The following is a 25318-nucleotide window of genomic DNA, read 5'->3' as shown; positions in this document are numbered from 1 at the left end:
TACTTTTTTCTCTCGAGTTTAATTAAGGAGCTGGTCGATGAAAAGCAGTCATCCTATCCTTGGATGCTAAAAACAAAGAGATATTTGCTGTTGTCATGTATAGAATTGATGTTCAATGTATCCTTTATGGAGGTCTCTCTATTCCAAGGCCTCTTTGTATCTTTTTTTTTTTTTTTTTTTGGGGGGGGGGGGGAGGCAGCATATATTTTATTACATTTTTTATTTATTAAAATGAATTTATGTTGACTGCTGCAAACGATTTAACACGTTTTAAGGTTTACAAATATTTGATTCAGCATTTTATGCACGGATATACATTGTTCAGATGTACTAATTGAGAGTAAGTGTATCATACCGAATAGCCCTTCTTTTTTTCTTTTAGTGGGCAAGACACAAGGTCCCGTTTGAATTCAGAAAGTATTTCATCTTATCTCATCTCATTCTTACAATTTTTTCTAAATTTTCAGACAAAATATAATAAACAATTCAACTTTTTCAAATTTTAAAATAATAATAATATTAGAAAATAATATTCTAATAATTTTTTTTTAACTTTCATCGTTTATCTAAAACTATCTCATCTCATTTCTAAATTCAAACCAGTCCGAACTTTTGTATCCAAGGGTAACCTATCTAGGAGGTGGTTGGCTACCCTTGGAAGAAGTTTATTTAAAAAGAAATTAATTATGAAAAATTTTCTATCCCAAATATATTCTTAAAGATATAAAATAGGTATATATTTCTCTCACACTATAAGAAAAATGGGATTTTGTAGTTATTTAATTGCAGCGAAAAGAGTATTTATGACCAAAACAGACTCATTTTAGCTGTAAATAGTCATTTCGCTGAAATTAACTGACCACAAATAAGCAGTTTTCTTGTAGTATCATCTTTCATATTTCTCCTTTACAAATGCAAGCAGCCAACCAAAATATATTAATTCATTCATTCATTCACCGAACGTGCTCTGTGTCTGCATGCTTGTCTCCCTCTGTCAAAGTACGTAATGGCCAGGGTTATGGATGTATATGGCTGAAGTTATGCAAATATTCGAGATGAACAGCTGCATTTTCACGTGTTCCCTCTAATAAAAATATATGAACGGAGATAGAAATCACTTCTGATGAGCGGGGGATCTACAATATAAAAGTTATTTATAGACACGGGATGGACTGGTTTTTTTTAAAAAAAATAAAATAAAAATTAACGTAGGCGCCCTAACAATTCAGGACAGGATTTTACAAGTACTCCATCTAGCTGTAAATTGTAATCAGTTTTCATAACATTTTCCCTAGTCATGTTATTTTCCAATGTAACGCAATAAAAACTTTAAACAAGAAAAAAAAATGTATGCTAATTTGTCTCAATCAGCACTAAGATTAATAATTAACATAATGAATGAAAATTATTACAGATTGGTGATTCCCTCGATTAATATATTATTACTTACAGTACTGAAATCATATGATATATAGAACGCAACAGTACTATTAATTATGAACTTGACATGGACAAATATGTGATGAACAAGCTGTTTATACAATCACACAATGCATTTGTTTATTATTTCCTCTTATTTCGAGAATTAATCTTCAAATTTTTGGGAGAACATGATCATCAAGAGCAGATGCCGAAACTTCTTTCATGAGCAGCGCATTTCTGGCAGTCCGATGAACAATTCAGTCTCCACATGATCTCTGTCTGAAACTTGGCTACTTTGGCTTCTGTAGGGTACAATATATTTCCCTTGAGCTGGTAACTGCCATTGAGTTTTTGCACCACAGTAAGTGTCATAAATTTGGGAAATATTAAATACTAAATATATATTTATATATATATATATGTATGTATGTATGTATATCAATCATCATGCATGATTTCTGATTTGCTAGAAGGGATGCCTATTGGAAAGGCTATCTTTCCACAGACATCAAGTATTTTTAGCTCTAGTTTAGCCCTGGAAAGCATGAAGGGGAGAAAATAATTTTGGTCTTGGAAATTTTGTTCATGTTTATATCCCACATTAATGGAAGCCAATTAAAAAAAATGCACTTCTGTTAAAACAAGTTACACGTAAACTGATAGCTAACATCTTCAAAAGTTGTGGCAGGTTTGAGTAGATCAAGAGCCCTTGAAGGCTCACCTTTTCGATTAACCTTGCATTTTCCTCTAACAGAAGCCTCTCCTGAATTTCAACAGAATGCATGCATTAAATTTAGTTAAGACATATTTTGGCGACGATATATAGTTAAAATAGAACGTATTTATTGATCTTCATGGAAAGTATACCTTCTCTTTTTGATGCTCTATTTCATCCATCCATAACTGAGCCTGTAATGTAGGTCATTTCTTTCTGCTTGTTAGCTTTCTTAATATTCATTTTCTAATTATATATTTGGTAATTGCTGGGAATTTCGAGATGCAGGTTAGTGTAAAGACAACCAGAATTTTCCGGCCTCTCAACCTCCTAATCCCATATTTCCATGGCAAACGGATAAAAATTTTAAGAAGAAAGCCATGTTCAGATCAGGTAGTAATCGCGTACCTTTTTTGCCCTGATACGGGATAAGCTTCGCACCAGCTGGCTCTCGATCTCTTGAAGTTCCTCAGAAGTACACGAACTTAAACCATATCCCAAAAGCTTCCTATGACAAGCAAATTTGAAAGTGTTGAAATTCCGTATCAGACCGAGACTAACATTCCAAGTAACAAATGCAGCGGGTAGCAGCTTCATAGCAGGAGAATAACCTTTGAGAAGCATCAAGAAGCTCAATCTGCTTTGTCATGCTTGCACTGCCACGCATCAATTGCTGCATATGGGAATTCTTTGTCACAATAGGACTAAGCAAGCAACTGATTTGTGTTGTTTATGGAATTGAGCAGTCGTAAGCTCTGAGTTAAACTTGACATCAAGCTCAAGTACCCAAATTGCAACATAATTTTCATAGAACGGTGAGCTGATTTGGCATGATAATTCTAGACACATCCGTCTTAATTAGCAATTAACGACCAGTTCTATACTATATGTTTAATGTTTTTATACATAAAAGACAAAATTGATATTACTATATTTATCCTTCTGTTCTATTTCTCATAGCTGGAGATGAAGTGTCAGCATACGTCCTTTCAAAATTCATGGTCACGAAGTCAAGCCTAAAGATATTCCAGCTCGTCACTCCCGATGTGTGAAGGCATATCGTTGCCAAAAATATAAAGAAACAAACTTGATCATTTGAAATATGTTGAGTAATTCACTTTATTTGTTTAGAAATGAACCCTACATCTCCTTCACAAGGATACTGTTCACGGCACCATGAATCTGCCTTTTATCACCCCCTAGCAACCCTAAGAGTAAAAGTTAAAACTTTGAGCTACAGTGAATCACTCTCCCTCGTCATATTTGGCGAGCCACTATTCATAGGCCAAACGTATATTTTATTCATTAATTTCCATCCAATTACCCGCAGTTTCTTTCCCACGTATTTCTCTCTATTTCTGTCCCCCACGTTCTCACTCTCTCTCTCCCTTTCTCCAATTTTTTCTCTTCCCTCAACATCGTCTCTCTGTTTCCTCGAGCGATTTTAAGTGGAGCGATTTTCTCTTATTTTCTCTCTTCCCTCAACAATTGTCTTTCTATTTCCCTAAGCGATTTTCTTCCATTTCCTTCTAATTCTCTCTCTTCCTGCTACAAATATTTTTCCAGTTTTCCTGAGCAATTTTCTCTCAAAAATACAACCAAACTGACAAGCCCTAACCGACCAAGCTTCCACCGTTCCACAGTCCAACCCAAGAAGATTTGGTCACTTGTAGCTCCTCTAGGTCCAGTACTCACGGAAACAAAGGTAATTTTCTTTGGATTAACTCCTTTCGTTTAGATACTCGTGGTTCTGGAATGAGAGTAAAAGGAAATGAGTTTCGAGCATTTTTTTGTTAAATTCCGCAATGTACGTAGGCTATTTTGGTCTTCGCTGCATACACCGTGCAAACTAATTCTAATTTCTTTGGTTGAATGTTGCTATTTTTAATCAGATGTAAGACTTTAGGAAACTCAATGTTTTTCACAACTAGTCAGTCAACTTGAAATTGTTTAATGGTTGGGATTTGAACGTGTCGGAACCATATGAGATGAGATTAATTTTTGTGGGAAGGTATTGGCTGTACGGGTATGATTGAAAAGGGAATGAATCAAAACTTCAAAAAATTGATGAGCTTATGATATTCTTTTGTTTGTTCGTTTGTATCTCTTCCTTGAATGCAATTGAAGATAAGAGTTGACTTCAGTTTAGATATTCTGGAGTGATCTTCGAATATCTTGGTCTCTAGCTTTGCTTGGCTGGGATTATAGTGCTTATTTGTGAATATACCTATATGTGGTGTTTAGGATGTGGTGTTTTGGGCGTGCCCTAGTTTGCTTGGTTGTGGGCCTTATTGGTTTGGGTAAGTTCGTATCTATTTAGTAAGTTGTTGGAAGCTTTTTTAGTTTCTTGATGCGCACACTGAAATTTGGTTTACTTGCTAGGAATAATTTACCTCAGCTGATGTTCAATATCTATATCCTCATGCAGCAATTGATTCCAGTATTGGACTAAACCCAACTCTTTTGGAGCTTTCAACTGCAATTGGCAAGAAGGATCTCAGTTAGCTTGGGTCAAAGTTGGATTTGATACAGCTTCTAGTTCCTTCCCTCATTAGTTTTAGATGAAATCAATCATTTAGTCTTTCCCATACTCATTATTTTTTGTATTTAGTCATGTAGTTCCTTCCCTCATTAGTTTTAGATGAAATCAATCATTTAGTCTTTCCCATACTCATTATTTTTTGTATTTAGTCATGTAAATCATCAAGTCAATGGCCTGGAATTTGCAACAATGCATTCTTGATAGGTAAAAGAGTATTTTCCATACTCATTGTTTTAATTCTTGGTTGGTAATCAAAACACTTGCTTCACTGGGGTAAAGGTCATTTGTATGAAAAGAATCACAAACAGAACAAAAGGCTTTCTTGCAATCATTTAAACAAATATGTTTGTTGGTTTCAAAAATTATATATGTGATTGTTGGGTAAAAGAAGGGTTGACAAAATGTGTTTGTTGGATTATTAGGTTGAGGAAAAAAATTAGTTGAGAAACAATAATTTAAATACAAATTAAATTATTAATATGAAAAAAAAATTAAAAATATTATTATTAAAAAAATAATATTATATTATTATTTTGATTAATCTAATGGCTATTCCAATGTGGGGTTATAGATAGGTTTTGAATTTATGAAAAACATGTACTTTTTATCAAATTTTGAAGATGGCTTTGATGAAGCCAATGACAATGCTCTAAAACACGCTCCTTCCCTTTCCCTCTCAGTCATTAAATTCCCTAGATGATAAAGTACTTTAGCCTCTGATAAACAATTCCAGCAGACAATTATTTTGAAGTAATCAGAATCAGTGACTTTCCCTTGAACATTAAGCATATGTAGTTACTCGAATCATTTCTTCCACGAGAACAAACCAGATACCATAATTTTACCAATTTCTTCCACGAGAACAAACCAGATACCATAATTTTACCAAAGTCCAACCGGCTACCCATTAAAGGAATGTCAGCAGATTCCAATCAGCCCTATATAGTGCGGTACAATCAGTCTCTCATTACATCACCTTCCACATTCTCTCGTTGTCTCACTCTCCACTCTTCACGTGGCATAAATTTTTGTGATTTGGAAACGCACTATCACATCTGCATGATATCCTAAAAGAGCTATTCATAGGAACAACGGGAATTACTACCTGTAATCATTAATATGATTCCTCCAAAAGACTATTTGTCAATTATATTGGAGTTTCTTGAAATCATCTTTAAGCTCAATTCAACCTAACAATGTATGCGGGATTTAGAACATGCCTAAACAATATCTTAATAATTTATAATGTCATTATTTAGCACCAAATACCGTTATTTTTCAATAATAATAAGACACCGAATATTTTCTAAGTGCGAGATGGAAGGCCTACCTGCATGTATTGTTGCACTGCAATGTTGTTGTTTTGCCCACCTTTTACCTGGTTAAGGTATCGTGCTATCACCTCTTCAATGCTGAAGTTTCAAAAGCAAAAGATATTATGATCATTACAAGTAACTTATTTGTTAAAGGGGGAAAAAGAGGAACTCTGTAACATGATGTAACTAAATTGTACCCATATGTCCATAATGAAATAGGACATGTGAGCTTCCAAGTTGTAACGAATTCACCAGAGAAGTTTTCTGTACCGTATCGTGGCTAAAATTCAAATCTAGTTTATAGTTCTTCACAATTAATGGGTCAAAGGTAATTAAGAATCCCATGTAAATTATATGTGTCCCTCTAATCCACTTATAATGTTATCCAAACGATAATGCATAAAACGTTCTAGTTACTGGAATTTTCAAATGCTATTACTTTTTTTAGCATATAATTTACTTACTAATCAATTGCTAATAAATGTAAAAAAACTTTTTATGCAAAGAGCAGGTAGTCATGCTCATTTTTTATATTTGCATGGATACCTTGTTAGAATTCAACTTGATCCACAACAGTTATCTTCATAAAATTAGGGAAACCCTCCTATCAGGGAAAAAAAGATGAAAGCCTCAAGTATTTAGATGCCTTAGACATTTGAGGCAAATTCTCCTCGCATTGAAGATTTCAAACCGTACTGATATACATCACTTCAAGGGAATCTAGTGAAAGCAACCTTATCACATATCATGGTACAAGAAAGGGTTAAGTAGTTAGAAGAACTAAAAAGAGTTGAAAGAAAAAAAAAATATGAAGGTCATCAATCTCACCACAATGTGTGTCCCGATTGAGTCCTAAATGTCCAATTGAACTCTAGCTACTTAAATATAAAAAGAATATTGAGTGCTTCAATGGCAAGGTCTACCACAGCAATTGTGCTGGATGTAGTGTTATAGGGTCTGCTTTTTGTGCTGTTATTGAGTTAAAATGCAGGGTTGAATTACTTATCAAAAAAAAAATTGCAGGGTTGAATTGCTTCAACGATATGATTTTTGTTTGAGTTAATTACATTTTGTTCCCTCGAACTTTTACTCAATTCACAATGTGCCTTAATAATTGCATCAAAGTGGACCATCGAACTTTCAAAACTTCCGAATCTCCCCCTTCTGTCTACCAGCAGCATCAAATCTCATATATTATTTTATATTTTATATGGTCAATGATAATAATTAAATTAGATGAAAATTACATCTTTGCAGTGAATGTTATGCACATAAACAGCATGTGCAATGAATTTCTGTTAGATTTAACGCTGCTGGTAGACGGAAGGGGGGGATTGGGAAGTTTTGAAAGTTCGGAGGTTCACTTTGATACAATTATTAATTTCAGAGGCACATTGTGAGTTGAGTAAAAATTCAAGAGGGCAAAGTGTAATTAACCCTTTTTGTTTTTCTACCAAAATGATCCTTTTGATTATAGTTTGCCTCAGTTATAGAGCAGGCTTCTTATGGTTTCTCCTGTAATGATCAGATGTCTATGTTGGTTTTGTTTGGTTGACAATATTTTGGAATTATATTGTTTGGAAACATTTTTCTGTGACTGAGAAATGTTGCAGGCAAAGATCAAATGGATCATTTACGAGGATTATAGTCTGGCGTTTGAGTCTGCAATGTTTTGCAAAATCTTAAATTGATTGTACGCAATATATTCTTCTATAGACGAGTTATAGGCTAAAACTGATCAGCACCCAGATCGGGTTTTAGTTTATCTTTTGAAGAAATCTTTCATAAAATTTTCCTTTCATAACCAAAATCTTTATGTTCATTATTTTTACTACTTTCTTTGATTTTGATTTTTATATCTGTGATTGCTTATACATGTTTTTCCATAGCTTTTTAAATTGATAATTATTCCATTGTGTTTTTTTTTTTTCAAAGACTAATTCATTCTCTCTAGATGTATTTGGGATATGTTCCACTGAATTTTCAAATACAAATCTAGAAAATGCAATAGTTGAAATTAAGATGTAAGATGCACGTACACATACATATACATAACATTCCTATATGCAGACATGCATATACTGTATATACACATAAATAGGGGTGAGTAGTAGGGAGATTGTTACTTTTCTTGTCATGGCCCATGTAAAACTACAGTGTCCAAGTCCCCACATAGTATTACTAAACCTAGTTTTGAAGAATAATTTAATCCATATTAATAAATACGTAAAAAATGGGCTATAGTTCCTACTTGAAGAAGACAGCTTATAATTATTAAGACAAGCTTTGTGGGACTAGTTGATTTTGGCATGGGGACCAAAACAAATTAATCTAGAGATTTAAGAGGGTGAGGGATGGGGGGATAGGGGGATAGGGGGCAATGGGCCCTTAGCTAGAGTACTCCCTTTCTTTTTCCTCAATGCAGATGTGGCTAGTGCTTCTTTGGGTTATGATTAATGGTATCAAATTGCATAATGATGTAGAACCTAATGAGAATATAAAAGACTCAAGAAAGGGTGATTGTAATTCTCCAAATTATGATTAAGCTCCACTTTGGATTGGATGATTGCATAACCAAGTTAGAGCATTCCCATCCGATTCCCTAAATTTTTCTCTAAATTTTAGCTAAAAAGGACACTCCCTATAATTTTATCCTAAATTTTACTCATTTTTAAAAAACCTTCTACATCTCATTCCCTATCCTTTCTCTATTCTATTAAAATAATATTCTTCTATTATTTCTTTATTACTTTTTTCTCTCACTTCCATTTTCAAACTTCACTACTTAATATTTTTTCTTATGTTTTGAACTATTATTATAGTGAATATTTTAAATAAAAATTTAAATTATCTTTTTAAGGGTTTAATAATATTTTTAAAATTATTATTTTTATATTTTAGTAATTATTTAAATTATTTTTAAAAATATTATTTAAAAGTATAATAAATATGAGTATAAGAGAAAATGTAGTTGATTGAAAAAAGAATTTATTTTATTTATTTAAATAAAATATTAATAAAAAATTATTTAGGGGATGAATAGTAGTTCCCTATATTTAGGGAACCACTATTCATTTCCTAAATCAAAATCCTAAAATAGGGAATGGGATGGGAGGGGATTTTTGAGCTTTTCCCTAAAATTTTTCCTATAATTTAGAGATAATAGTGTTTTAGGCATCCGGATGGGGATGCTCTTATAACAGACTATATAAGTGATTCTAGAGACCTTCAACTATAAGCTTGTGTTGATCTTTTCGAAATATAACATGGATATGCTAATGCTTTTTCCTAGGCAATGGTAAAGGGGTACCACCACAATTGACCCAGTAATTGCACAAGGCACTAAGACATTATAGAAGGACAGATCGAGCATTAAGTATTTGAGTGGGGAATATTATATGCCTCAAACTGTTATGTCGTCCCTCATAAGGTTGAAATTGTTAAAGATTCAACCATTGATCTAAAAGCCCTAGGACTGTTGAATACTAATTTGGTTAAACATATAACCCTCAAGATCATAACATTCCACCACGCTTTTGAATTCGACGTCCACGGCGGCCCACTCTATCGACACTAACCCGGTGGTAGCATTTTCCCTTTTGGCGGCTTCACTCATCTATCAGTATTCAATGACTTAACACTATACCCATACAAAGTACCAAGACATTTTAATCTAGCCTATAGGTCGCCCCCTCCGTGACTTAAACCCTTGACGTGGTCCTGCTCTAATACTAATTGTTAAAGACCCAACCATTGATCCAAAAGCCCTACGACTGTTAGATACTAATTTGATTAAACTTTTAACCCTCAAGATCATAACAAAAGGATTGTGATGACACTGTACATGTAAGTACTAAGCTTCACGCTGGTTTTTTCGAGGTTAAAAAGCTTCAATTGTAACTTTGATCGGTCATTGTGGATTATTGTGAAGATGTGACAAATGCTTTCTAGGGTTGCGACAATTTATTGGTATATATCAAAGACAACTTACAATGGTATGTGCAACAAGGATTGAATGCAATGAAGGTCCTGATGAGAAAATCATAGATTCGGGTGAAAGAACTTGTCCAACTTTGAATCATTTGAGACCCATATTTGGAGGGTGACTTTGCAAAGGCATTGCACAATTTCGTATTGAATATTTAATTAATAGGTGGAACCGAACTTTACAAGTAATTCTAAGAAACTATAAGTTTTAACTTTCACTAACTCTTTTAGAATATAGCATATACAGAAGTGGCTGACACCATTGGTTCATCACACAGAGAGATTGAGTTTTCCCATTGTGAGAAAATGGAGCTTTCGGTGTATTAATGTTTGGGAGTGGGGTAGATTTGTATCATTCTTCCTTGTCTTTGGTCATAAACGTAGGCTATCATGCCAAACAATGTAAATCTTACTTTCTTGTGCGATAGTTTTGTTCTATCTTCTATTCCATACATGTTTGCAATCCAAATGAATGTATTACAAGCAAAGCATACATTAAGTTTCCCTAGACCAAATGCGAGCCAAGGGAAAAAACTAGCTGATAATAGCATTTTCCAATCAATAACTCAGACTAATTAATCATACGTCACCGATGCCAAAAGATAGGATCGATCTTATTTAGATCTTGAGATCTAAATGATACATTTGACATGTCTCAATTTATATCTGAAACACCATAAATGCATGGAGTCATTAACGTGGGAGGGAGGGAGAGAAACAAATAAAGGGAAAAATGAAGTCTTTGAATTCATATGGTAAGCGATAGGTGCATCGCACACCCACGAGAAGGATCAAGAAAAATAAGTGAAATTAAAACTTAACTTGCCTCAAGCCCACTCACGATTATGAAATGTAATAGAAATATGCATGCACCTTACACTTTTACTTACTACGTGCCTCCTAACAAAAAAAAAATATCTTTCTTCTACCTAGTGGGAAAAAAGGATGGATGAACCTGCTAATTAATCTTTTGGTGTAAAAGCTGCTTTAATATGTTGAAAATTAGACATCTCCTAGACACAGTGGTTGCATTTGGTGTCTTTAAGCATACCTGTTGAAATGGGACTTCAGTACTTATACCTAATTAGGTTGCTTTCTTACCAGTCATGCATGAGAGTAGAGAAGTTTTATAGAAATCAAATTGAAAGGTATCAAACTGAAGGAAGGAATCAAATTGCAAAAGATGATAAAAAATAACACAAAATAGGGAATTCTAGAAGGTAAAACTTAACAATTATTTTCAAGTTATAAAAAAGAGCAAGAAAATTGAAACGAGATGGACTCATGATGAAGATATATAGGTGCAACTGTTGTTGAAATCTAGAAACTTAAGCTCCATTTGGATACAGAAACGGTTTCATCTCACCTTATCTCATCATTACAAATTTACAATTTTATCAAATTCTCACACAAAATATAATAAACAATTTAAGTTTTTCAAATCTCAAAATAATAATAATATTAAAAAATAATATTTTAATAATATTTTATTCAACTTTCATCTAAAACTATCTCATCTCATCTCATTATCCAAAAGGAGCCTTAACCGAGCTCTAGAGTTCTGAGAGAGGAAAAGTTTGAGCTCGAAATCTCATATGATAGCATATATATATATAAGATTTGTTTTCTTTTATTTTATCTCCATGTCCAGAAGAAAATACATATATATGTGACAAAGTTTAGAATGCAAGGATTATAGCATGAATACGGAGACATTTGTTTGAGGGCCTATTATTTGACGCCAAAGCTAGAACTAAGCAGATTTAGCGATAGGTGTTACTAGAAATTTTCTGACATTACATATATCAGAAGTTTATTATTGGCTTTATTTGTTGACAATAATCGGTTTCTTTACCTTTGTCTTGTAGACCTAGCTATCAGGTTCTAATTTATTCCTTATATAATATTAAATTATTATTACTCACTTTAAAAAAGGTAACCGGCCGTAAGAAGCTTATAGGAGGGTTAACAAAGAATTAAGTAGGTGTTTTGTGGAAGAGTTATGTATACTACACCCTATCCTATTATTTTCCATCTCAAATGCTAAAATGACAGTACTAATATCCATTGACTTTTGGATGAACAGTCGAAAAACAGTCAAAAGTAGATGGATAAGTTAATATTTGTGAGATGGGCGTGAGGTGATAACGCATTATGTAAAATTTTCATTTGTGGAATCATGTTTGGATTAAGACCCTTTGCTAATTTTACCTTTCCTCTTTCTTGGTCTACCAGCCTTCTTTTAATTTAGTACTCTGTTATTTTTAGTCCATCTCCTGTGCAAATCCGGCATAATAGTGCTATGACCTCTTTTTTTTATTTCATTTCATTTATATTAATCATGTTAGTAATTACAGTATAACTTAAAACATCCTTCGAGGGGCATAGTTTATTGTTTATGATCTGATACTAGTAAGGCTGAAAGAAGTTAAAGCAGGAGAACTTCCATAATCTGGAACATCTAGATAAAACAATGTACAATGCATTTTGAAAAAATACAGGTAAGACAAGTTGTTTTCATTCACATGGCTTATAGTTGAATTAAGATCAGATCAAAGTTTCTTACTATCTATTCCTCTTCTACTACCAAAAGGCAATAAACCATTCAAAGTTTATGAATCATTCGATAACATACTTGATCTGCAATTGCAGAGGAATCCTTTGAAGTATGATTTGAAAAACTGAGTAAAAAAATAGAACAGAAAACCATAGTTGTTTGCAATGCAAAGTAGATTTCATATATGTAACTCATAAGAGTTCAAATTTAGGTGCATAAAAAATGCATGCAGGTTTACAAAGAATCCAAAAGATGTTATATCTTCTTATAAATCCAAATGAAAATGATCGTAAAAACAATAATGTGAGTAGAAAAGACAAAACTCAAGATAAGCACCTCAGGAATACATCTTTCAGATTTTGTTATTGAAAAAGGGATAAAGAATGCGCTAGTGATTTAATGACAGACCAAACGATGAATGCGATGGCATCAACAAGAAGCAAGGCTTGATGAAACGGTTCGATTCAGGTCAATTCAGCTGAACCGGTCAAAAACCGAACCAATTTTAGTAGTCTTTTTTAATCTTTCACTGAACTGTTAAAATCGAACGATGTAGACCAATTTGAATTGATTCCAACCAATTCCAAACTATAGTTATTTTAAGTTGTCTAACAACTGGGTTTTTGTTTTAATTTGTTGTACAAAAATATGATAGAATTAAACATGTATTAACTTTTTCATCATTGTCTTCAATAAGAATCACATAAAAATTGAAAGATAAAACATTTAGTTCTTTATTTTCTTTAGTTGAACAAAAGATTAGGAGATGAATAAGTGCTTTGTATTAAATTTGTGGTTGTGCATAAAATACTATATTTGTTATATGCTTATAACTATAGAAACACTCATTTATCCCCATAAAAGGCCTAATATGAGGAGTGGTAACTCTTTATAAAACCGAGGATGAGTTTGTTCCTAAGCCGTGTGGAGCTTCTCAACACGCCCCCTCACGTGTGGGCCGGTATTTCCGGTATCATCATTGTGGGTAGGTCGCAGGAGCTCATCAACAGTCATAGGTTAACCTACTCTGATACCATGAAGAAATTCATAAGCCTAACTCATCTCATAAAACCGATTCTACAAGAGAGGATTGTTCATTCCTTATAAACATGCACAAAACTTTGTCCACATATACTATGTGAAATCACCACTTGTCCCAAAAGCTTAAACTGATGGGAAGAGTTAGATTTTATTATTTATTTTATATATTAACACTCTTCCTCACTTATAGGTCGGACTCTTTCTCAATAGGTGGCCCAACACGTGGAATATTTAATTAAATGGGATAGAGTGTAAAGTCAGGGTTCGAACTCAGGACCTCTGCTCTGATACCATGTAGAAACACTCATTTCTCCCCATAAAAAGTCTAATAGGAGTGAAGTAATTCCTTATAAAACTCAGGATGATTTGTTCCTAAACTATGTAGAACTTCTCAACAATAACTTAATGGTCTTTATCTTCTTCGTATATGAGGAAAAAAATGTTGACAACTGAAGTTAAATACATAAATTACATATGTTCATAGAAACTATTTAGATTTATATCATATTTTTTTTAAACTAGTCAATAATTTATATTTTATACTCTTTTATACATATGATTTTTAATTATTTCTTATCAACATGAAAGTAACCGATTCAAAATTGTCATGAATCACTACCTACGACTGAACTTGATGGTGTTGTCCTAGGAGGGGTCGATGTGTATTAGAATGGTGTTGACCTTTTGTCAGGATCCATATTACAATGTTCCAGTATCACATGATCACATTATAATATGGATCCTGACAAAAAGGTCAAAGATTTGTGCGAGAATGATGGTAATCCATTGGGCATAACGTAGATATGATTGGTGTTTCCTTGAGTCGTGACAAAATGGTACCAAGGATTGATCTAAGTCTAGAGTTAGATCTAATTACAGGAAAGAGTGTTAGTCATGATGGTGCGGAGAGGTGAGACGAGAGAATTGACAGTGGAGTTTCTGAGAAGTTGAGGGAAGAGAATGGTAGTGGTAGCAATGAGAATTAGAGGAAGAGGTTAAGAGAGTCATAGACATGGACAGATGATATATCATAGTTTAAAATTCAATGAAGCATAATCCCTTTCCCATTTCTTTGGGTTTACAATTTCAGTCACACAAAATACATAGAATATTTCAAAAAATATATATTTTTTACATCGAGATAAAAATGATCCATTTTTAATTTAAACCATGGCTGTGGTCAGTTTTATGTTTTTTTTCTGGCATCATAACATTTTGCTGGTTGCGGTTAGTTTTAGTACTCAAAGGGCTCTTAACATGTAGTGTTCGTCACGTAGCTGGGTAATTTGTTATTGATGGAACCCCCAACGTCCTAGCTTAGAGCATATATACGGTATAGATATTATTCAATAAATGAAATTTATTAACAAATGATTAACTAGAACGTGAGTTATCATTACTTTATACACTCAAGTAAGGTAATTTAACCTAGTTAGTACATTTACCTAGCCAGTTGATCAAAAATTTAGTTGAGACTATGATCACTAAAATTCGAAGAGCTTGTTCCAATATATAGATATATACAAATGCTCTATTAGACTAAAAGAGGGGCACCACCCTTCCTTCTAATAAATTCTGGAAATGAGCACACTTTATGGAACAAATGGAGGGATGCATCATGTCCCTTCACAACCGCCCTTACTTAGCAGCTTCCTTTGATATGCCCGTAAATATCTCCTCCTCGTTTTCCCATGTTAGATTAAATACTAGAAACTCTAGTATCACTGAGGAGTATAGGATTGTGTAGGAGGTTCGGTAACGGCAGTTCTTGGAGCTAGGTGTTCGTACGTAACCAAAGGAGTGGCTATAAAGGTATGTCTCGTTTGGTTACACAGATGAGATGAGATGAGATGAGATAAAAATTGAAAGTTGAATAAAATATTGTTAGAATATTATTTTTTTGAGATTTGAAAAAGTTAAATTGTTGATTATATTTTCTATAAAAGTTTGAAAAAGTTGTAATAATTATATGAAATGGGATGAGAATAGCTCATCTTGATAACCACCAAGCAAGTCTCTTAGTAGTTAGCACCATTATAATTTCTAAATTCATCAACACTAGGGTTATACAATGACCCCTAACGTTCAAAATAATTCATTGTTTTTCTAACATATAGGATGTTATACATTCAGAGATACAAAATACAAGAGAAGAATTAGACCAAACCTTAACACAAAAGTGAAAGTAAAAACTTACCAACTAGTTATAAATTATTTTGGTATAACATACTACTGCATACAGTAAAGATAAACATCTCTTTCACTCGGTTAAAAGTCCTGTGTTAATAATGTTCTTGCATAAACATGATTTATGGAAGAAAATCCATGAAATCTAATTGGGAAAAGTAAAATGTTAAAACTTAAAACCAACCCAAAGACGGCTGATTTGGATAGTGAATTTAGATAAAATGAGTTGAGATGATTTATAAATAGTAGTGAGATATTTGAGTTGAGATAAAATGAGTTAAAAATGGTTTGAGTTAAAATACTTTATGGAGTTTTGGGAAATGAGAAAAAAAATTGAATAAAAATATTATAAAAGTTAATATTGTTATAATATAATTTTTACTATTATTTTTATTTTAAAATTTGAAAAAGTTGAAAAATTTTTTTTTTTTTTTTTTGAAAGTTTGAAAATTTTGTAATAATTAAGTAATGATTAGATGAAAATTTTAAAAATTTGAAATTGAAAAGTGTTTGTGATTGTGGTGTTTTGATATTGCAATGAGATGAGATGAGATGAGATGAAAACATCTCTCTATCTAAACTAGGCCTAAAACTGACGGTTATGTGCTTAGCAACCCAAAGATTAGTAGAGAAGATGATACCATTTAGCGAAAACCCACAAGCTATGTGGGAATTACACATTTAGCTCGGAAATCAAGTGAAGGGTGATACGACTTGATAAGACTTGAACAGGTGTTATGTGCCATGTTATATGAGACATAACCCACATGTGTCATGATTATGGAGTTATGATTTCAAGCTGGGGAGAGCCAAATTCTAAGCCAAAGAAAGTTCAACATTTTCCATTATAAACTTTAATTCAATGTTGTGCAGTAACAACTGCTCAATATTCGTGATTATACAGCAAGTTCATTTGGGATGTTATACATGAAGTATAGGTGTCTGATGAATCTGATCCGGCTATGTGTTTTTATAAAGGCCTTACCAATATATATGTTTTTCATGCAATGGATAGGGGGAGGTAAGAGTGGTGGTCGTGGTGTGGAGGACTGGGGCAATAGACAAATTATGGGGGTGGCACAAAAAAGTCTAAGATCAAGAAAGGGAAAAGGTACTGATCATGGTGATTGTACACAGAACTGGAGGGGGAAGGAGGCCGTCACGAGAGCCATAGACTTAAACCAGAAAATGGTCTACAGTTCATCAAAGTGAAAGAGACGGTTATCGTTACATATGCAGTTCATAACAGTTGTCTTTATCTAAATATAGAGCATGCAACGTAAACAAGATAACCCTTCAAGACAAGTTAGAAATTACGACAGAATGTAAATATAATAGGTTCTCCTAACTTCTTTTCATGCGAATTGTAATGGCATGGAAAGGTGATTTTAATGTATTGTTGTGTCTAAGAAATATCCAGCGCAAGTGATACAAAACGTAGCTCTTGCAAGATATGATATCTTGGACATAAAAAGCACAATGGGCGTCGAACCAAATTCTCAACACAAAGCGAATGCAACAGATTAACCATAGTTTTTTTTCTTTTATTTCCCCCCTTCCCCCCATAAAATCACATCATATCTCATCAATCACAAAGTACTACAACTCTAAAAAACACGGTACTGTCAGATGAATGAGCTTTAGGCCCCGTTTGGATTGAGAGATGAGATAAATTGAGATGATTTGTGAATAGTAGTAAGATATGTGAGTTGAAATTTATGAATAGTAGTGAATTCTCACCGGCTCTTAAAGGCTGTGAGTTCTCAAAAGGAACTTATAATCTATTTAAATGTTTACTTACTGGCCGGCCTGCTCACAGGAAATTAATTCTTTTGATTATTATTTTAGTGATGCAAAAGTAACAGTAATATGAGGCTTTTTTTCTATTTGGAGAAGTAGAATACGAACCAATCACAGAATTTCTCTATTATGGTAACCGAAGTTGTTACAAATGAAATACTGATCAAATAAAAAAAAAAGTTGTTACAAATGAAATGTTAGGAGAGGGAAATTGCAGTGAACATGCCAAATAGGGAAAGTCCCACTGGTTGAACCAGAACGATCAACGGCAACGTGGCTACCCAGTTCTAGAATCAAAACTGGCTGGCAGTATATCTATATATACCCATGCTTCATCAAATTTTTTAACAAACCCTAATTAATGAAAGTTTCCATAATAAGATGATTAAAGAGAGACACTTAAGGAAACTCAGCAAAGATTAAAAGAGGCGAAAAATCGGAAGAGGGAGGGAGGGAGGGAGGGAGAGAGAGAAATCAGACCCGCGGAGAACATATATAGTTCTGAAAACTTCAGGAACTCGAAAATGGATGGGAAGAAAACGGGGAAGCTATCAGAGTAGTGGAAATCACTAGAGAGCTGTTTTTCCTTTTAATCAATCTGTGAATATGGACGGAATCGAAAAGGTACATGATAATCTAAAAGGTCCTAAGTGAAATCTAATCGATCATTGCGTAGGAAATATGTAAAATATTAAGATATCAGACACGAACACACGGAGAAAGAGATGAAACAAAGAGAAATATATCGCACACTGATCAAAGGCCAAGTTCCTCGTACTCAAGGCATTTACTACAATTTCCCAGACCTTGTTGCTACATCACGCAGTCATAAATATTCCAAAAGCGTGAAGATTTTTTTATATCTAGGGAAAATACAAAGAAATGCACATAAATATTTGACTACACGTATCGAAGCAGCATAAAAAAAATCGAAACGAAAAGAAATGGAGGATTTGGTGATGAAAGTTAAGAAACATACTCAGAGCTCGAAAACTCATAGAGCCTGCCTTTCTGGGAAAATACGATCACGGTGACTTCGGCCTCGCAAAGAACGGAAAGCTCGAAGGCCTTCTTTAGCAGCCCGTGTCGACGCTTCGAGAAGGTGACTTGCCGACTCGTCGTATTTTCGATTCGCTTCATCTGAATCTTCCCTCTCACCATGTCCTCTATAAATGACCAGAAAAAACTGCTTCATATCAGTATGCCATAAACCTGACCAAAATCGGCGAAAAGGCTTAAAAAGGATCAACATGAAATAATTTCAAATCTCACCAAGCTCTAGTGAAATTTCCAAAAACACTAATGCTTCTTTGGCTCGAGAAGTAACGACTGGAAAACTAGTTCCAAACCAGAAGGTGAGAGAATCCAGAACAAAACAGAAACTACAAAAAAAAAACTTATCAGGGTTTTGTTGAAATAAAACACCAGATCAAACCAGAACGGATTTACAAAACGAACAGAACAAACCAGCGCTACACGAAAGCTGGAAAATTTACAGAAACCCTAGCTAGGAAGATTCTGAGAGCAGAACAAAGAAGATCTTCGTAGCTATGGATGGATGTGTAGTCTTTAGACTCAGACCACACACCCTTTTCTTTCCATTTTCGTAAATCCTTGACTTTTCTCTTTCAAGTCCTTACCCACAAAAAAAAAAAGAAAAGCATAAGAAAGGAAAAGAAAGAGAAAATTACCAAAAATGATTCGGATAAGGAAAATACGTATCCCTATCTCTTGCCTTTTTTTGGTAAAAGAAATTAAGCAAAAGATAAGGAAATTAGACAAACTGAAATAAAATAATTATTTATATATTAATATTTTGTCCACCTTCTGTGGAGAGTGGAGCTCCAATACAATGCGCCCCATAAAGTCATGGAAAAGTTTAGTCACAGCACCACGTCGATATCATCGTACAATGACGTTGGCATTTACCCAATCAAATGGCGACACCGCAGGAGCTTCTTTTCTCGGCCAATGGGAGTAGACCGCGTCACGTGGTTCGCATTGTACGGCAAGTCAGCCAACATTGGGGTAGTGATTACTGCAATTGGGTGATGGTGACTTTTGGTGCTGTGAAGCTGGAATTTGCGTTGCCTGTGCTAGATGAGATATTTTACTGTCCGTCATTGGTTTATGGTGCCGCTGTCCGTTGGTTTTAAAAATTTAACAAAAAATCTACTCAACTTCTTACTATTCACACAATCTCCACACTTCACATTATTTTTAATTTTTATTTTTTATTTTTATTAAATATTTATTATATGAATAATGAATAAAAAATTTGAAATAATTTAAAAAGAATAAACTCAAAAAAAAAAATTTTAAAATATTAAAAATTTAAAAAAATTTAAAAAGTGTGGAGTGTGGTGGAGGTTGTGTAGCAAAGCTCAAAATTTAAATATCTATTCTTAAATTTATAATTTTTATAATATTAAATTAACTTAATTGTTAAAATTTAATATTTATTAATAACAATTATTAATTCATTAATATTCAATTATATTAGTATAATATAAGTAATATCTAATTTATTAGTGATATTATATTTTAACCATATTTTTAACTTTATAATTTTTATATTTAAAACTTTCTTTTTCCTTTCTCAAAAATTTATAAAAATCTTAACTTAAATTATTTTACTATTATTTACAAATTATCTCATTATTATTCACATATTTCTCATCTCATATATGTAATCAAACGAGACCGTAGTATATAAGTTTTTTAGATGAGTAATACTGGATATAAGTTTCAGATAGATAAATTTTATGTAAATTTTTTTTGTAAGAAAATAGGTTTTACTAAAAGATAATAGGTTTTTTTATATTTCTTCAGGTGAGATTCACTTTTTTATAAAAGAATTGCGTAGAATTTATCTATTTGAGACTTGTACAAATCATTTCTCTTTTGAGATACGGATAATTTGTGTTTTTCTTCTTTAAGTGACTATCTAAATAACTTTTATACAACATTGATACTAAGTATATGTTATAGGTGTATAAATCTCGTATAATTTTTTTTTTGTCAAAAGCAAAAGTTTTTATACTTGTAAGTCGGTGTATAAATAACACCTTTTATATTCTTGATATAGCAATAGTTGATTTGTAAGATATTTAAATCTTAAGTTTCTATTATAAATCAAGTATTGCCTAGGGGTGGCAAATCGTATTTTCGGGTCGTGTCGTATCGTGTCGTGTCAAGTCATGAACATTCGATTATATAAGTCAACCCAAACTCAAGCCGTTAAACTAAATGTGTTAAACTTCTAAACCTTAATTACTCAACCTATTTAGTAATTACCCAGCTTATTTAGATAACGGGTCGTGTCGTATCACTTGTTTTGATCTATTTAATAACTAATTAAAAATATGTTAACATGACACGACTCATTTAAACCCGTTTATTTCATGTAAATGGGTTGCACTAAAACGCATAAGTCATTTGACCTGATTAACATAATTTCACAAAATTTAAACTCTATATTTATTAATAAAAACAATATTTTAAAAAATATTTTTCAATTTTAACATATAATTAAATCAATATTACAAACTATACAATAATAAATATGAGAATAAGTTTAAAATTACAACCTCAACGATAAAAATATAAGCATATTGAGAAATATCAATATTACAACTTAACAATAATAAAATTTTAATTTTAAAATAAATTATAAACGAGTCAAAATGAGTTGATTTCATGTTAATTAAGTAGGTTGACCTGTTATTGATTCGTTTACAAATCGTGTTTTAACATGTTAACTCGTTTTGACCCGAACCTGTTAATTTTATGTCGTGTTCGTATTAAATTTATGGATCATGTCACATATTACCACCCATAATATTGCCATAAGAACGACATAGTGTGTGTACACCAACTTACAAATGAAAAGTTTTCAAAAAAGTATATCGCACTAAGAAAACTTGGCTATTTTTTTCACTTTTTCATTACAAGGTCCACTTTTTAATAAAATGTATCAAGGCTTGTATACTTGTATATTGTACAAATCTTTACTCTTTATACAGCTATGTGCAAAATAATTGAGATGTGTTTAAAATTTTAAAATAATATATTATTTGATTTAAAAACACTCTCTCCTTTTAAGTTAATTTTATTTTTAAGTTAATTTTAAAAAATTATATTATTACATGCTAGGAGATCTTTCATAAGATTAGGCCTTCATCTTCAGATAATATATATATCTAGCGTAGGATTAGATCATCTTAATGTTTTCAATACATATTTTTTAGCCACATCTTGGGATGAAGAGAAAATAAATTTTTTCTTTTTAAAATCTTATGAATACAATACATTGCTTTATTTCTCATAAATTCTATTTGCTCTTGATTTATTTATTCAGCAAAAAAAAATCTTATACCAAAAAAAAAACGAAGTTTATGGTATGAGAAATTATATTTGCAATTGTAGAATCCGTAAGCGCCGCACATTTTATTTAAAAAGTGAGTATATACGAGATCCACATAAAAAATTAATTTTTTAATAATAAATCTTACTTTTTTTCAAAACGATTGTGTGACACTTGTAGAGTTCACGACTGTATGTAGCATTACTCTTATTGTATATTCCGTCATGCAAAAGCAATAATTCCTTTTTCGATCTACATGGTAGAGCTAGCCATCCTTCTTCTAAATGCTAAAATATAAGAAATGATATTTACAGTCTTGAAATGTATAGTTTTTACGTACTATTTTTGGAAAAATTGATAAATTTGATATTCACATGAAAAAATTATTTTTTTAATATCTACTCTTACTTTTTTTCAAATAAAATATATATGAAGGGAGTGCACGTTCTAATACTGTATATAACGTTCTACGAACAATGCTAGGGATCCCGCTGGGAGCTCCCACTCCTTTTTTTTTTTTTAGTTTTTTTCCTTAGTGATTAAGAATGTGTTGTTTAATAATATTGTGAATTTTCTTCTTTTTTAAAAAATATTTAAAAGTGTTAAAAAATGATATGAAAAAAAAAATACTAAGTAAAAAAAAAAAACTTTATAAAAAAAATTGGAGAGGGAGCTCCAGCGGAATCCTAAGCATTTTCCAACATTCTACATATGTATTAATAAGTCAAAAATTTTATACCAATCACATTAGTAGAATATGCAAAAAATATGTAAAAGTGATTATATGCAACATAACTCTTGATAAACACCCTTAGCAACTTGAAGAGACGTGAACAGAGTACTAAATCAACAAATTTCGATAGTTGGGTTCATTGGTTAGATTTGTATGTACTTATTATCTGCTAAAACTCTGCATGCTTATCAAGCACTCTCCTAAACCCGATCGATCTCCAAAACTCTAGATGTAAGTACGTACGTACCCAATTGCGATTTTGAAACCATAAAATAATTAACTTTTGATGTAACTATTAAATGTGAACATGTTGAAGTAAATGCTTCTGAATTGAATTAATTTGATAAATAATATTACACAACTATTTATACTAGTTACAAGAAGTAAAGTAAAAAATACAAAGAATGAAATACAAATAGAGGAAATTACAAACAAGGACTCAGTGAAGGACCCAGTAAAAATACACAGTAAAAATACAGAATAAAATAACGCTTTAACAAATAAAAATTAATACAACAATTATAAATTGTAATACTCCCCCTCAAGATGGAGAATAAATGGAATGAACTCCTATCTTGATGATCAAAGTAAAAAATTGTTGGCGGCCCAAAGCTTTAGTAAGAACATCAGCAAGTTGATGTTGAGAAGTAACATAAAATGTCTAAATAACCCCAGCTTGAAGTTTGTCCCGTACAAAATGGAAATCAAGTTCAATGTGTTTTGTGCGTCCATAGAAAACAGGATTAACAGCAATATGTAGAGCAGTTGTGTTATCACAAAACAAATGAACATTATTAGAATGAGAAACTTGAAAGTCTGAAAGTAAGGTAAGAAGCCAAACAATCTCACAAGTTGTAGTAGTCATCGAACGATATTCAGCCTCTGCAGATGAACGAGAAACTGTTTGTTGTTTCTTGGATTTCCAAGGCACCAAAGAATCTCCAAGGAAAACACAATAACCAGTGACAGACCTCCGTGTATCAGGACAAGAACCCCAATCTGAATCTATGAATGCTTTAATTTGAAGAGAAGAGTTAGTTGGAAAAAACAAATCATGTCCTGAAGTTGATTTTACATATTGTAAAATACGGCAGGCAACTTTTAAATGAGGCTCATGTGGCTTATCCATAAATTGACTAAGCCGATGAACAGAGAATGTTAGATCAGGTCTTATAATGGTAAGATATAACAATCTACCAATTAATTTTTTAAAAACAGTAGGATCACTTAATAAAGCACCAGTATCTTTACTACGTTTCAAATTCTGTTCCATTAGAAAAGATATTGGATTAGCACCAAGAAACCCAGCATCTTGTAATATTTCAAGTGCATATTTACATTGGCACAAAGAAATACTTTGAGGAGACCATGCAACTTCCAAACCAATGTATTTAAGTTGCCCCAGATCCTTCAGTTTAAACTTGGTGTCCAATAACAGTTTCAGATTATCAACAGCATGTGAATCATTACTTGCAATCAATATGTCATCAACATATACAAGGTGTGCAATAAAAGAATCACCATTGGAACGGGTAAACAAGGAGTAATCAACTTTTGATTAGTTAAAACCAAGTTCAAGAAGAGTATTAGAGAACTTGGAAAACCATTAATGAGATGCTTGCTTCAGTCCATAAAGTAACTTGTTTAATTTGCACACTTTAGACTCCCCATTAGTATGAAAACCACGAGGATGAGTCATGTAAACTTCCTCAAGTAAGTCACCAAGTAAAAAAGCATTATTCACATCGAGTTGAATCAAAGACCAATTTTTAACAGCAGCTATAGCAAGAAGTGTACGAACAGTAACCATTTTTGCCACATGTGAAAAAGTTTCAAAATAGTCCAAACCCTCACGGTGGGTATACCCTTTAGCAACCAATTTTACTTTGTAACGCTTAATAGAACCATCAGCTCTATACTTAATTTTATAGACTCATTTACATTCAATGAGCTTTTTTCTAGTAGGTAAAGGGGTAACAATCCAGGTATTATTATTTTTTAAGGCTACAATCTCGACAACCATAACATCTCTCAAATGAGAGTGTTTGACTGCCTGATAATAAAACTCAGGCTCTATATTAGCAATAATAGCTAAAACAAATGATTTATGTTTAGAAAACAACCTATGATAAGAAACATTATGATGAAGATCATATTGAGTACCTGTTGGTATAGGAACAAAACTTGTGGAATTTGATGAAGAGTGTGTAGTAAGGGAGTTGCAATAATAATGCTGCAAATAACCAGGAGCTCCTCTAAGTCTAGATGATTTACGGATTGGAAGAGAAGCAATAAATGATTGGACTGGTTCAAGATCTGTATTGAGTTATGATGAAGTGGGAAGAGGTAAATATGAAGGAAAAGAATTCTCAATAGTAGGTAAAACTATGTCTGGAGGTAAGGAATTTTCAACAGTAGATATAGTTGAAGGCACATGATTTTGATCAAAAATTTATGTTTGATTTGGAAAAGGCAATGGAACATAATTAAAATGCATTGAAGTTGAGTTAGATGAAGACGCAAAAGGTAAAGGAAAATAAGATTTATAAGGAAAAACATGCTCATGAAAAACAACATGTCTTGAAACAAAAGTATGTTTGGAAGCAAGATCTAAGAGCTTATAGCCTTTTATGCCAAAAGTATAACAAAGAA

At 32.5% G+C, this 25318-nt stretch overlaps 2 protein-coding genes across 5 annotated transcripts; both read right to left on the bottom strand.

Annotated features, from left to right (window-relative positions):
- Positions 1-1357: 1357 nt before the first annotated feature.
- Positions 1358-19194, bottom strand: LOC108996737 (MADS-box protein AGL42-like). 4 transcript variants are annotated; one of them, XM_018972754.2, is made up of 9 exons: positions 19035-19194; positions 18840-18949; positions 18547-18733; positions 6010-6091; positions 2749-2810; positions 2546-2645; positions 2290-2331; positions 2144-2185; positions 1358-1759 (listed from the first exon to the last, which is right to left on the bottom strand). In XM_018972754.2, exons 3-9 carry the CDS (start codon positions 18726-18728, stop codon positions 1643-1645), a joined length of 627 nt encoding a protein of 208 aa, XP_018828299.1. In that variant the 5' UTR covers positions 18729-18733; positions 18840-18949; positions 19035-19194; the 3' UTR covers positions 1358-1642. The 4 variants fall into 4 exon arrangements, with proteins under 4 accessions (XP_018828299.1, XP_035550325.1, XP_035550324.1 ...); XM_035694432.1 differs by having other exon boundaries at positions 18547-18753; positions 18840-19194; XM_035694431.1 differs by having other exon boundaries at positions 18840-19194.
- A 4133-nt stretch (positions 19195-23327) lies between these two features.
- LOC108996759 (uncharacterized mitochondrial protein AtMg00810-like) lies at positions 23328-24476 on the bottom strand. The gene is made up of 2 exons (XM_018972776.2): positions 24350-24476; positions 23328-24217 (listed from the first exon to the last, which is right to left on the bottom strand). Exons 1-2 carry the CDS (start codon positions 24474-24476, stop codon positions 23328-23330), a joined length of 1017 nt encoding a protein of 338 aa, XP_018828321.2.
- Between the last annotated feature and the right edge of the window lie 842 nt (positions 24477-25318).

The sequence above is a fragment of the Juglans regia genome, chromosome 10 (genome assembly GCF_001411555.2).
Source record: "Juglans regia cultivar Chandler chromosome 10, Walnut 2.0, whole genome shotgun sequence".
NCBI lineage: Eukaryota > Viridiplantae > Streptophyta > Magnoliopsida > Fagales > Juglandaceae > Juglans > Juglans regia.
Note: the sequence above shows the minus strand (reverse complement) of the source record. Positions and strands in the feature narration are given on the sequence as shown.